Source organism: Etheostoma spectabile, chromosome 17, assembly GCF_008692095.1.
Source record: "Etheostoma spectabile isolate EspeVRDwgs_2016 chromosome 17, UIUC_Espe_1.0, whole genome shotgun sequence".
Taxonomy (NCBI): Eukaryota; Metazoa; Chordata; class Actinopteri; order Perciformes; family Percidae; genus Etheostoma; species Etheostoma spectabile.
Genome location: NC_045749.1, coordinates 10,902,106 through 10,915,227, shown reverse-complemented (window position 1 = coordinate 10,915,227; position 13,122 = coordinate 10,902,106). Strand labels below are relative to the sequence as shown.

The window sequence follows — 13,122 nt, the reverse complement described above, 5'->3', positions numbered from 1 at the left end:
AGGGATGACAAATAAAACCGTTTTTAAGATAACAACATCATTCTAAATTACATATTTACACCTCAACTTCGTGAAGGAGTATTCTCTTAGCTGTTAATGGCAATGAATCAGTGAAAATGTCCGTAATAGCCTATGTGTCAGTTTCTAGTAGCTCTACAAAAACTCGTGCCCTCATAACATACATTCGTTTATAATAGCCTATTAGACTAATATGAAAATGAAAAAATATGTTAATGATAAAATGTGTTTTAAATGTACCCAGAAAATAAGGTGAATACGGAATAAACTGAGTAGCCAACAGTTTATTCAACCGAACACAACATAACTCAACGACATTTTTCAGGCCTTTTTAACGAAAATGATATGAAAGGTGTTAAAGTGACTAAATCAGGCTGTGTTTTGTTATTTAAATAGGCTGGTGGAGGGATTGTTCATATATTGTATTATTCACACACTATTCTGTATCCTGGACTGGTGCGCATAGAACCCGTAGCTCCACATCTGAAATAATGCAAGCGTGCACAGTCACCAACACATTTAAGCCCATCTCCTCCCCCGAGCTGTCGAAACAGGCGCTTACAAAGAGGAGAACGTCACATCCCCTTGACCCTCCAATCACCTCAGGGTCCCATTTGATTGGAAGGCGGCAAAGGCTTTAATCTCGGACTAATTCAGCTGCTTTTGAAGTGAACATTTCTACCAGTTCGTACTTCGGAAGTACAGAGCGAGGACCTGCAGACAGACGCACTGAAGGCGCAGCGCTCATGGTGCAAGGCTCAGCCACGGATCTGCGATAACCTCGCACTGTCTCCTTCCAGCTGCCGCCTCCTTGCTTCTTTACTACCAGGATTACTTATTATTGAACCGTTTTACGATTCCTTTATCCCCGAGAGAGAGGCTCGATGATTTTTTGATTTTCTTAATGTATCTGACGAAAGCATCGCCGTTTCATTTCCTGACAATTGGGACATGATCACGTCGCCCTCGGCGTCTTTCCAGAAAAATAGTGATATTTGTGTAGCCTGGGAAAGAAGCAGTTCTCGGAATAGAAGCTCAGCGAGCATCACCAAGCCCTTTCTCCACTCCGCACCCCCGTCTCATCCACTACGGCAAGCTAACCGACTTCCCATCAAGGTTTTGAAAATGCTTACCGCACGCTCGGGACACATTTTGCACCCGGAGTATCTGCAGCCTTTGCCTTCTACCCCGATTAGTCCTATAGAGGTAAGATGAAGATTTCGATTACTTCATGTCAGTATAATTACAATGTTATGCAGGCTATTTCAGTTATTAGTGCTTCGCGTGCCACTGTTATAGGAGCCTACAGCTGTTATCCCGTAATATACCCTGTCCAACTGTGAATCCGGTGTTAAAAACAGTTATGTGTAAAGCCTCGCGGATTGTTTTTAATAATCAACACTATTGTAGTTGTGTTCACGGACGAGCCGTGCGTGATTATAGCCCACATTTCCGTTTGGAAATGCAAATACCCCATAGCCTATCCAACGGCTTTCTCTCGTCATTTTATAATCTCAAAAGAAAGCAGTCGATGTGGGTTTAAATAGCATTTATCAACATTTGTGTCATCTCTTTTGCAGCTTGATGCCAAGAAAAGTCCGTTGGCTCTGCTGGCGCAGACCTGCTCTCAGATCGGCAAACCGGACCCACCACCCTCCTCCAAATTATCCTCCGTAACATCAAATGGATCTAGTGAGAAGGAATCTAAATCTGGTCCTTTGAAAATGAGTGACATCGGCGTGGATGACAAATCTAGCTTCAAACCTTATTCCAAGCCTTCAGATAAGAAGGACTCGTCTTCGGGCGTCTCAAGCGGAGAGAAGTCTGGTTTCCGAGTGCCGAGCGCCACCTGCCAGCCGTTTACGCCGCGGACAGGCAGCCCCAACTCCAGCACTTCTGCGTCCCCCATGCCATCAGAGGGGAAGTGTGGAGATAGGGATGAAAAGAAAGAGTCTGATTGTAATAAAAATGGCACTACGGATGGGTCTGGCACCACTAGCCACAGCAGGATAAGCGTGAGTTGTGGTGGAATTAACGTAGAGGTCAACCAACACCAGGAGACGACGCCTGGCACTAAATGCACCTCTTCCTCGGACTCCTCGTGTGTAACTTCTGTATCCTCCGCATCCGTTCTCGGGTCAGGACTTGTGGCGCCGGTTTCTCCTTACAAACCGGGACAGACAGTTTTCCCTTTGCCTCCTGCTGGTATGAGCTACCCAGGTAGCTTGGCTGGGGCCTATGCTGGTTACCCTCAACACTTCCTGCCCCACGGAGGGAGCTTGGTAAACGCACAGCTGGCCAGTTCACTGGGCTGCAGTAAGGCTGGATCCAGTCCTTTGGCTGGGGCTTCTCCACCGTCCATCATGTCAGCCAGCCTTTGCAGAGACCCTTTCTGCCTCAGTTACCATTGTGCCAGCCACTTAGCGGGCGCAGCCAGTGCTTCCTGCACGCACGAATCTGCAGCTGCAGCGGCCGCTAACGCCCTCAAATCCAGCTACCCACTAATGTACCCGACACACCACATGCATGGCGTTCATTCCTCGGCCCCATCGTTTACCGGACACCCCCTGTACCCATATGGTTTCATGCTCCCCAACGACCCTCTCCCTCATGTTTGTAATTGGGTGTCAGCAAATGGACCGTGCGACAAGCGTTTCTCCTCATCAGAAGAGCTCCTGAATCACCTGAGGACTCACACTGCTTTTACTGGGGCGGAGAAGTTGATATCTGGTTATCCCGGGTCTTCATCACTGGCCAGCGCTGCAGCAGCGGCCATGGCCTGCCATATGCACATGCCACCATCAGGTGCCCCCGGGAGCCCCGGAACTTTGGCTCTAAGGAGCCCTCATCACGCGCTAGGACTCAGCAGCCGCTACCATCCGTACTCCAAAAGTCCCCTGCCAAACCCCGGTGGCCCTGTCCCCGTCCCTGCTGCCACCGGCCCTTACTACTCCCCTTATGCACTGTATGGCCAGAGACTCACCACAGCATCAGCGCTTGGATACCAGTGAGGAAAAACAATAACTTTGAAAAGTTTATAGAACTAAGAATGCAAATATAAAGACTTTTATATTAACAGCGCTAAATATGGGCGGGATCCGTGGACTTCAACTGTATTTATTTATATGTCGGCTTAAAAGCAGGCTAATAGCTGCAAATGGAAAATATTTGAGCAACTCAAAAAGTGCATTATGTTAAAACTCTATAGGTAAAATGAAAACACACGTTAGAGTACTAATTAAAGTAGGGGTCTTTATTTCGATGTTAATTTGAAATTGCTATGATTGTATTTGTTCTTATTTAATGTCTCATGAGAAGAAAATAATTTACATGCATGTTTGTTACTTAAATTTCAGAAATCGTCCACATTTTAAATTGCCGTTATTTTTCAGGTGTACACATTGGAAAGAGAATTGGTATTTTTTTGTATGTATTCTGGAAAAATAAGAAACAATTCTGTTCCATATCTCCGTGTGCCTCATTTCCTGAAGTATTAACATTATTGGGTGTAAAATAATTGTTGAATTTATATTCAACTGACAGTTTTAAAAAGTGGTCTGTTAAATGAATGGGGCTAATAAATCCTCATTGAACATGTCCACAACATGGGCCTATATATTTTCCAGGCTGTCTTACTTTTTAAAACAATTCATTTCTGTCTTATCAGAAACATTTCGGCGAGTTGCTGATTATGTGCATCTTTCTTTCTTTCTATCTTTCTTTCTCTTTCTTTCTATTATATTACTTTATACGCCAAATAACTAACTAAGCTTTAAATGTTTACTTTTATAAGAGCACATGTGTTAAAAGTTTAAATTAAATGCAACTTAAATGAGAGTGGGAACTGGTTGTGTGTGTGTGTGTATGTGTGTGTGTGTGTGTGTGTGTGTGTGTATGTGTGTGTGTGTCTACATACACAGGGATAAACGGGTTTTACAAAGGAATCTATGAAATAATTTAGTTTGCTGGTGGGTCAATTTTGTCAATAAGTTGTTTGAGATTTTATTTGACAGGTGTAGACTTAGGTTACTTCACCTGCAAACTGAAATGTGTGAAATACGCCAGAAAACGAAAGTTGGACAAGGACAGCTGATTTTTATGTGGTTCAACAACAAAAAAATCAAAAGCACATCTATGTGTTTTAAATAACTAAAATTTAAAATCAAAAAGTCAATGTTACAACCTTAAGAGACAGACGGACGTTGACTTGAATAATTTGCTTGCTTTCAGGTTTAATGCACTAGACATTTAACAAGCGTTTTCGATAAGTCTTTTCTTTTTTATGAAGGATGAAGCTGTGGACTACGAGCAAGCCTCTGAAGCTCCACTAGGGTGATATCTCAACGTGGAGGCCATTAACTTTACATAGAAAAACGATTGTTTTGTTTAATTTCCAGGATGCTATGATTTAATTTGCATTTGATAATCTTCTCCACCTGTAAATCTAATGTACACAGCACTAAATGTGTTATTAAATAAGAATATTGTGCAAAGTTGTGGGATTTTCATGCAGGTACAAACACTCACAAATCGTGGTTTGAATTTGTGAAGATCCGGGCACATTGAAGTCATATTTATTTTTAAATACTAATAATATCCCACATGAACAATTAACATTTACGTTCTTTTTCTATTTTTCTTGCACAGATAACGGCAATGAACGTATTGTTACTCCTGGTTTTGTTTGTGATATTGATAAGCAAATTTGCTGCTTATTTCAACTTTAGAGTTTTATAGAAAACTTAACAAATCAAAATCGTTGCATGCGTAGATAATTGAGTTCCCACGGCCAGTTTAATCATCCGTAGTGTATGACTTTAAATCAGCATAGCGATATAGAGTCACATGTTTAGCTTCTATCCCTATAATGGTCGACTAACAACATTACCCTGGCTTTCAGTTCTTTTGGGCATTTGTTAACCCAGCTGTGTTATCAGATATTATTTTTTATTTAGAATTCCTCCTAAGCTGTCCCTTGTCTATTGCACAGCGGTTATTCAGACAAAACAGACTCCTTTCATCGTGTGTATAAGGCCCACACGTGCCCTAAACTGATGTAATGACGGTGAAAGGGAGCAATTTCCATTTCTACCCACATCATGGTGGCTGTGCTCGGAGGGTCCCGGTGGAAGGCAATTTATCATGTGCCCCTCCCCCTGGCCCTGTCACTGGAGGAACAGGCAGGCACATGTGTGCATGAATTACCAGCTCTCTCTCTCTCTCTCTCTCTCTCTCTCTTTCTCTCTCTCTCTCTCTCTCTCTCTCTCTCCCTGTGAAGATTTGAGAAGGAGAACATAGGGTTATTAGAATTAGAGTATCAAAGTGCATAGTCACTCTGTCCATCAAGACCTAAAAGTACTGAGGTGTGCACGATCTATGCAGAACAAAAACTATACATCAAACCACAGCATAATGGTACATTTAAAAGTTTTACGATTCAAATCCTACAATAAAAATTAAAATTAAGAAGATTTTGTGACGAGGAACTTATTAACCAAATCATTAGTCCGGTGAGGGTCTTATGAGGTGTTTAAGTGTGGTATAGTGCCCACCTAATCTGGTACAGTGAACATTAACAGTGTTATGTCAAGAGCTTTTACATGGCGCCAGAGCCTTTCCAAATAAAAAAATATAATCTGAAATAGCAAAAACTGCACGGTGGAGCCATAAGAGGAAAACAACTATGAATGCTGTGTAACTTTAGGGGTTCAGGGAGTAGACATTGACAATTTAAAGACGTTGTAATTTATTGTCTTACTGAAGAAGACATTAAACTACATACATTGAGATTGTATTTAAACATTTTCCATTCCCTAATGAAGGCGATTGCTCTGCCTCACAGTTATGCTCCTGCCTGGTTTGCATAATGGATGGTCTCAAAAAATACACATTCCTGTTAGCGGCTAGCTGTCGTCAAACAGGAAAAAACACAGTCACTGAAATACCTCAAAAATGTAAAAGGTATGAAAAACAACAAATCTTAACAAATGCTTCTTCAGTTTTATGTTCAAGACTTGAAGCAGCCATTTTAGATTCTTGGGAGATACTTGGATCCTCAGAAAGAGACACTGCAGGAAACCTGGCAGGACATCTGGCAAAGGGGGGGAGCCCAGGACGTGACTCACACACACCTAACCCCATATTCAACCCTACTGAATTACCACCACTAAAGCTGTCATTAGTGGGTGTGTGGCACAATATGAAGACATGCCGTCGTCTGCAGTGGCAAGTCTATAGTTTGTGTAACAGCTGTGTCAATATGGGGAAGCGGCTATAATGTTCAACCCCATGCCAAACATAAGTCACAGAGCGATTATTATCTTTTATGTATGTGTGGTTGTTTTATCAGGCTGCGATTACAATATAAAAGCTCTCAGTGATGGGAAAAAGAAACCAATCAATAAGGGCTTTGCTTGCACTGTTTACTTTATGGGCACTTGATATTTCTTACTTGCAATTATGTTTTACAAGTATAGATTGTTACGTTTCCAATACATTTTGATTATACTTCTACTCATACATCACATGGAACATTCTTTGTCTGTTACCATCTCAGCATATATGTCTATCACTACTGTACATCACATGCATATATATCTTGACTACATCCTTGCACTCCAATGTAGTAAAAAGGTGTCATCTTGGCTGGAACACTGGACTGTCATTATCTCAGTGTGTGATTTATGGTTATCCAAGCTGTGGAGGTGTCTACAGCTTTTGTGACTGTAGTAATGAAGCCATGAAATGAGCTGCATGAAACAAAGCAAAGACTCAGTGGTAGTAACCAGATCTAAAGCAAATTCTGTGCTGAAACTGCTCATTATGCAGGAGATTAGAAAAAAATAAACATTGTTGTTGATCACGTCATATTCCTCAACGCTAAAGCACCCCTTTCTGACAGATTGATCCTAGAATGCAGTCTCCAACTGAGAGTTGTAATAGAGGTAATTTGGGTCTCAAAATCTGTGCCAAGGCAGACAGGAATCCCTCCCAGCTCTTCTACATGTGGTTACCCTCCTCATTGATTTACAAATGTAAAGTGCTCATCCAGGTGATGCGAGAGAAGTGGCAGTGTTGATCTATCTGTGGCACTCAGATCTCGAACCAGTGAGCACTTTCGTGCGCTTAGACAGCCTAAATGAGGTCATTTCTGTCTGCTTTGGGATCTACAGTGCGCTGGGGTGTTTTAGTGTTCAGATAATTTGCCCATTTTCTGATTCTGCCAAAGAATATTTTATGGAAATGCACCCTTATTCCAGGCACCTTAATGGAGTATGTTGGAGTAGTATGCAAGCTGATGAGGTTGTTGTCTGTCACTGATAAATGTAAAAAGCAGAGGAAATGTCAGGGATGAGCTCAGCTGTAAAAGGGCTTTTTTGCCTTCATTTGAAATCAGCAATGTCTAAGCACTGTATCTTCGGGGCATTACAGCACACAATCACGAGGTTATTGTATTTGTTTGAAGCTGTGTGAATACAATATAAGACATTGTACACCATCTGTCTTTGTGTGTAGCCACCCAGTGCATTGTCAAAGATCGAGTCATCCAACATTATTTGAGATAGTCATTGGCATTCCAAGTTCTTTTTGACAGATTGAGGTTTCAGTCTACCACATAATTGCTGTCTTCTGCTGTTGTCTCCCTTCTATGAGTAAATCCTGATGGCGTGTCACCGGCCTTATATGACAGTATGAGTACATGATGTCATTTCCATGGGTGTGGGCCACCAATTAACATGACTCACTTGCTTTCTAACTACATAAACTCAGGTCTTCTCTTGTATTGGATGAAGATTTAATGATTGGTCAATACTCTTCCATTTGAAATCTCTTTCAGGGAATATCCACAGTGCGCACTCCTGGAAAAAAAGGGTTAGGGTGCTACAACAACAATGCTGATAATGGAGCAAAATTGGTTTGACATAAATATTGCACCTGCACACATGGAAATAAAAAATGACAAGAAAATAGAATAATGCAAATTACAATGAAATATAGAGTGACTGTATGGAACAAATTACAAATAATTTATTATAAACAAATAGAATAGAGATGGTTGTAAGTAAGATGTGATGATGAGTCTCTGTGCACCACTTTATGTGTTGAACGTTACAGGGCACAACTTGTTAAAATTATTAAAGTTGACCTAGCATCACTGGGCAAGACTTGTCATTTACAACCTAAGGAAAACCCACACCAATAAATAAGAAATACAAGCCCTAAGCAGTCTTACTAAAATCTTAAAATATTTTCGTACTAATACAATAATAGTTAGCTTGAGGACACAACATGCATGTAGTGATTGAGCGCTACGTAGAGTTTTGAATGTAAACAAATGCAGATGTTGTTGCATGGCACATTATCATTTCTCCCCAAACACTAAATCACATGACCAATTTAAGGAAACAGCTACATTTAAATGGATTACTGCTAATTTATCATGTAATGCTGTGTGCATTTTTTTGATGAACAGTGCTGTACAGACACACAATGTTTGTTTGGAGGAAGGGTGTAACTATTTGGCTTCATGACTTTTCTTTAGTGGAAAATCTTGCTCCATAGGGGTCGCTGGATCCACCTACGCATTAAAACTAATGGCTTCATGCAGAAGGTCCAGGCACATTCTCAAAGGGATTTCAAAGAAAATCACAAACTGAAGTGGGCGTAGATTGAGTCGAGTTGAGGGAAAGTGGATACAACTAAAAGTTACGTCACATGACATTTTGGCAGTGGTACCAATGAGGTTTGGCTTCTGGTAGGATTGGTTATCAGTGGCATGGAGTAGCTAACTTCCCTGCTCTTTTATGCTTTCAAAATGTTCCCATTTTAAATTGCAAATGAAAACCTTTTGTTTTGAACACAAAAAAATCGCTATCATTTGGCAGTGCTCATTATAGTTGTTGAGAGTTTTGCCGTCCAGCTTGAGCCTAAATCACAAAGTAGAATGTTTTATGTATTCAAATAAACTGGAATGTGGCATTAATACACAACCAATTATTACAACCAACTATTACTTTACTGTTCTTAAAAGAAAAGTTTCTGCTGTGATAGTTGTCAGCTAAGGTTAGCATATTTTCTAGCTAACATCACCTTCTCTGACACTGTGACAACTGATACCATTAGGAGATTTTGCTTATTCAAAATATAAATACCTGATAAGAACAATACAAGCTGCTAAAAGGTAGCTATTTCACCTAAATGAAAAACGAATTTAGGGGTAAATACACAGTTGCCTTTGTGTTTGTATCCATTTCCCACCTCAGCAGCTGTTTTCGGGAGCATTAATAGTTCTCTGTATAACAGTAACTCCGTAGGACCATTATCCAATTTAAGAAACCACCGAAGACCCAGACCCTTCTGTACACACTCCTCTATGATATTCTCCAGAGTTTCCTGGTCGGAGCCAAGTGTGAAAAACAGCAATATATAACACTTATGTGATTTATGAGAGCTATATTTATCACATTGATGTAAACTATTCAACTATTACCAGCCTCCACATTACTCCAGCAATTCATTCATGTCATTCGACCAAACAATTCCCTCCCCTGCACCCCACCAACCCCAAACAAAACTACTTCTCTCTGCCTGTGCCCATATGACTTTCAATTGAGACTTCTCTAAGGAAATAAGAAGAGACGGGGACATTTCTCAACTCATCCACATGCAGTAAGTGATGATGCTGCGATGTATCACACATTGATCTGAGGCATTTGGGGGAGCCGAGCGTATTAAGAAGGCAGCGCAGTAGACTAATGGGCCTGACTGGGAGACAAATTGGGCCAGACACACAGCAACACAGCCCCAGGAAATATGGCGGCTCACATCACTTTTATTGCTTTAACGCATTTTAGTGTTAACTGAGAAATTGAACCTAGAATTACCTGCAATCCATTTGTTTTCCCTGTTTTGTTTTTGTTTTTGCCCTGCAGAATGTGTAGTGAGGACATCATAGGCAGCCAAATGCTGAGCTAACAAGTTTCCCTGTTTTCCCTTTGAAAGAAGTTGCTTATTTAAAATAGTAGGCTATATTATTGTGTAAAAAGTGAGCGTCTTAAGTAAATCAAGAAAGGCTCTGTTGTATTTCCTTCCAGGAAATATGATTATAGAGACATTACACCATGGGGAAAAGGAAAAAATGCAACACATTTATACAACCACTGCATATTTTTTTAAGCCGATTAATTTACAAAAACAACAAGAAAAATAGAACAATAATATAAAGTAGCTATAAATCATGTTTTCATTTAGTCGGGGTTCCAGTTAGTGATCTCATGTTTTATTTAGAAACTAACTGAGCATGTCATTAAAATGTGTTACCCCACACATTTTACTATGAGTCATTTGGTGGCTCCATGCTAAGGGCTCTCAGGGTGGTGATAAATAAAATATCTAGACCTGTGTTGTCTATCTTCATTTGCTATGGCTAGTCAAACCGAAATTTAGAGAGTTAAACGGACGGTGGATCTCAGCTGCAGACCAGGTGATACAGAGTGCCTGTAAGATGTTCCTTCTGTTGTTTGGCAAAGTGAACATAGTGACACTTTATGTAGGGAGTTTGGGAGCAAAGCTGTTGCATGGCATGTAAGGATGAAGCCTCTTCATTATGTCTTAATTTAAGTTTGATTTAATTTGGTTGCTGCAAAGAAAGCACTCAAAATAACAAACTGAAAGCTAAATATCCCTCATATACAGTAATATACAGTATTTAAACAGTGCAGATTTATGTATGATGCTCGGCATCCCCTAGAGTTTGGATTTGGTGCAACTGTTTAATATGACAAGAAACTGGCTTTTCTCTCCACAATGTGACACGACCCTACAGAGCTTTTTAAAAGCCAAAAGTGTTGACAGTCATATGCGTAGCTGCTCCCCTTACAGAAAGGCAGTAAGCTGGAGGTCACACAGGTACCCGCAGAGTATTTCTGACGAGGCAGTCTGTAATAGCTAATTTTCTTTAGAGTGAAAGCTGGCAAATTCAAGCCATCAACCTTTAAATATTATGAGTGAAGGTGCACACATTACTTAGACATGCATGCACTCCGCACACCCAAGGAGCCAATCAAACAAAAAACAAAAACATAAACAGATAAAATCTACTGAACATTTCAAGATGGAAAAACTGTCACTGGGATGATTCTCAACACAAAGAAAACAGGAAAAACAAGTGAAGGGGTCTTTTGAAACCTAAGGTAAATAAGAGGAATCAGGCGTTGAACATCCAGGTAATAACTGATGTTATGACTTGGCATTTGCTCTGACATGCATTTGAGACAGGAACATTAAAAGATATCCACCATTTGACAGGTATCACAGTTCCCCCAGGCAAGAAGGATTCTCATTTTGATGAGTGTGTCAGTCACAGTGAAGCCTGTCGACAAGCCAGATTTCAAGCACTGACGTTCAGGAATAACTCGTGCCTCAAAAATTACAAATGGAATATTTAAATAGCTGTGTGGAGAAAGACTGATTATTGCTAAACTACAAAATGTTTAGTTTGGGGTGTTAAGGTTTTAGCATTTCTTAGAAATACAAATTTCAGCAAGACTTTCCTTGTAAAACCATTAAAGCAACAAAATGCTTTAAGTCAGTATTATGTTTAATACTGAACATATTTTATTTTTTTTCCATTTGTGAAGCAGTGGAGAGCTTTTATCCTTGCCTCCTTCTTTGAATTGACGATGTAAAAATTAAAAGCATTGATTAGAAACAACACAAACAACCACTTCCAGTGTGCATAAGCTCAGCAGAGAGCAGTTGTATAAATTCCAAAAATGGATAATTCATAATCAACTTCAATGAATTAGTTGTGACTGAAGTTGACAGGGCTGTAGAGAGATGGCGGACGACACAGGGTTTTAAATGCCATGCTCAGCGCCAAGTGTGAATAGGCGCTCTGTATGCATTTTTCACTCCAGCATGTGCCATGTTCAGTATATGACACTCACACTGATTTACTACCTTCTCCCAGCTAAATCATTTACAGGGATATGGCTCTCTGTGCTTTTAATGGTTGTTGTATAGACCTGCTTGCCTTTAAAATGTTCCACAGGCAAGCAGCCGTGTGTCTGGATGGATGGGAGACCTCTCAGTACTGATTAATAAGCTGCTCAGTACTTCACTGCAAACAGGGTGTCATGAAACCGTGTATAACCAGGAGCAGCCGAGGCACAGCTGAATGTGTTGTGTGCCTTGTGTGCATTTGTGAATAGGCCTCAGTCCAGGGCTCCACAGGTAATACCTGTGATTCAGTGTAGTGCTTACACAAAACAGATCTGTTTTAAATTGTGATGTGTGATTTACCCTCAATGTTCACATGGGAGACCTATTATGAAATATGAATGGGTTTGGTTTTTGGCAAATGTTTGTGTTGGTTGGTCTAAAAGCCAGTTCAAAGAAACACAATGTCAGTTCTTTCAGGGAGGCCAATCTATTGCTTTACAAACAAAGCCAAGGAATATTATTCATTACAATGCCATTCAAATTTCATTTCATGGATGCCGCCAATCAAAAGGCATTGTTTGAAATGTTATTCTCTGTTAATATTTAACGTCTCTGGCAGTTCATTGAATTACAAGCATATGCTTTTGGAAAGAGAGACCTGATGTACAAACAATTAATCATCCACGTTTACTTTAGAGCACCTGTTGATAATGCTCTCCGATAACAATTGAGCCACCCATTTGTTTGATGAATGTACACTTGTTCAACTCACAATCGCTAATGGCATTCATTTAATTTACCTTTAGACCAGTAGTTGTTTAAGTGAAAGATGTTAGGGGGTCTGTTGAAGTTAGACTACTGTATTTTAAATAACTACAAATGTTCTCATGTAGAGGGTAATGATTGTAGCACACAAATTATACAATTCAGTATTAAATCAGCAGCAACAATTTATCATTATGGAAGTTAAGGGGATGTAATCTTACTGGCTGCAGAGTCTTTGGCCTAATGTGTGTATCTCTGAGGTTCTGTGAAATTGAAATGAGAACCACTGCTTCAGACAGTCCAAAACTGCAGGGAGGCAGCCAGCCTTTTCCAGATCAGAGCTCAACACAGCCCAGCATGGCTTCGACAGGTTGAGTGCCTGCATGCTTTCACTCT

The 13,122-nt window shown here is 40.4% G+C and overlaps 1 protein-coding gene across 1 annotated transcript; it reads left to right on the top strand.

Annotated features, from left to right (window-relative positions):
• The first annotated feature begins 632 nt into the window (after positions 1-632).
• On the top strand, positions 633-4,124 carry znf503 (zinc finger protein 503). The gene is made up of 2 exons (XM_032541644.1): positions 633-1,224; positions 1,599-4,124. The coding sequence occupies exons 1-2, from the start codon at positions 970-972 to the stop codon at positions 3,027-3,029; spliced, it is 1,686 nt and encodes a 561-aa protein (XP_032397535.1). The 5' UTR covers positions 633-969; the 3' UTR covers positions 3,030-4,124.
• Positions 4,125-13,122: the final 8,998 nt, after the last annotated feature.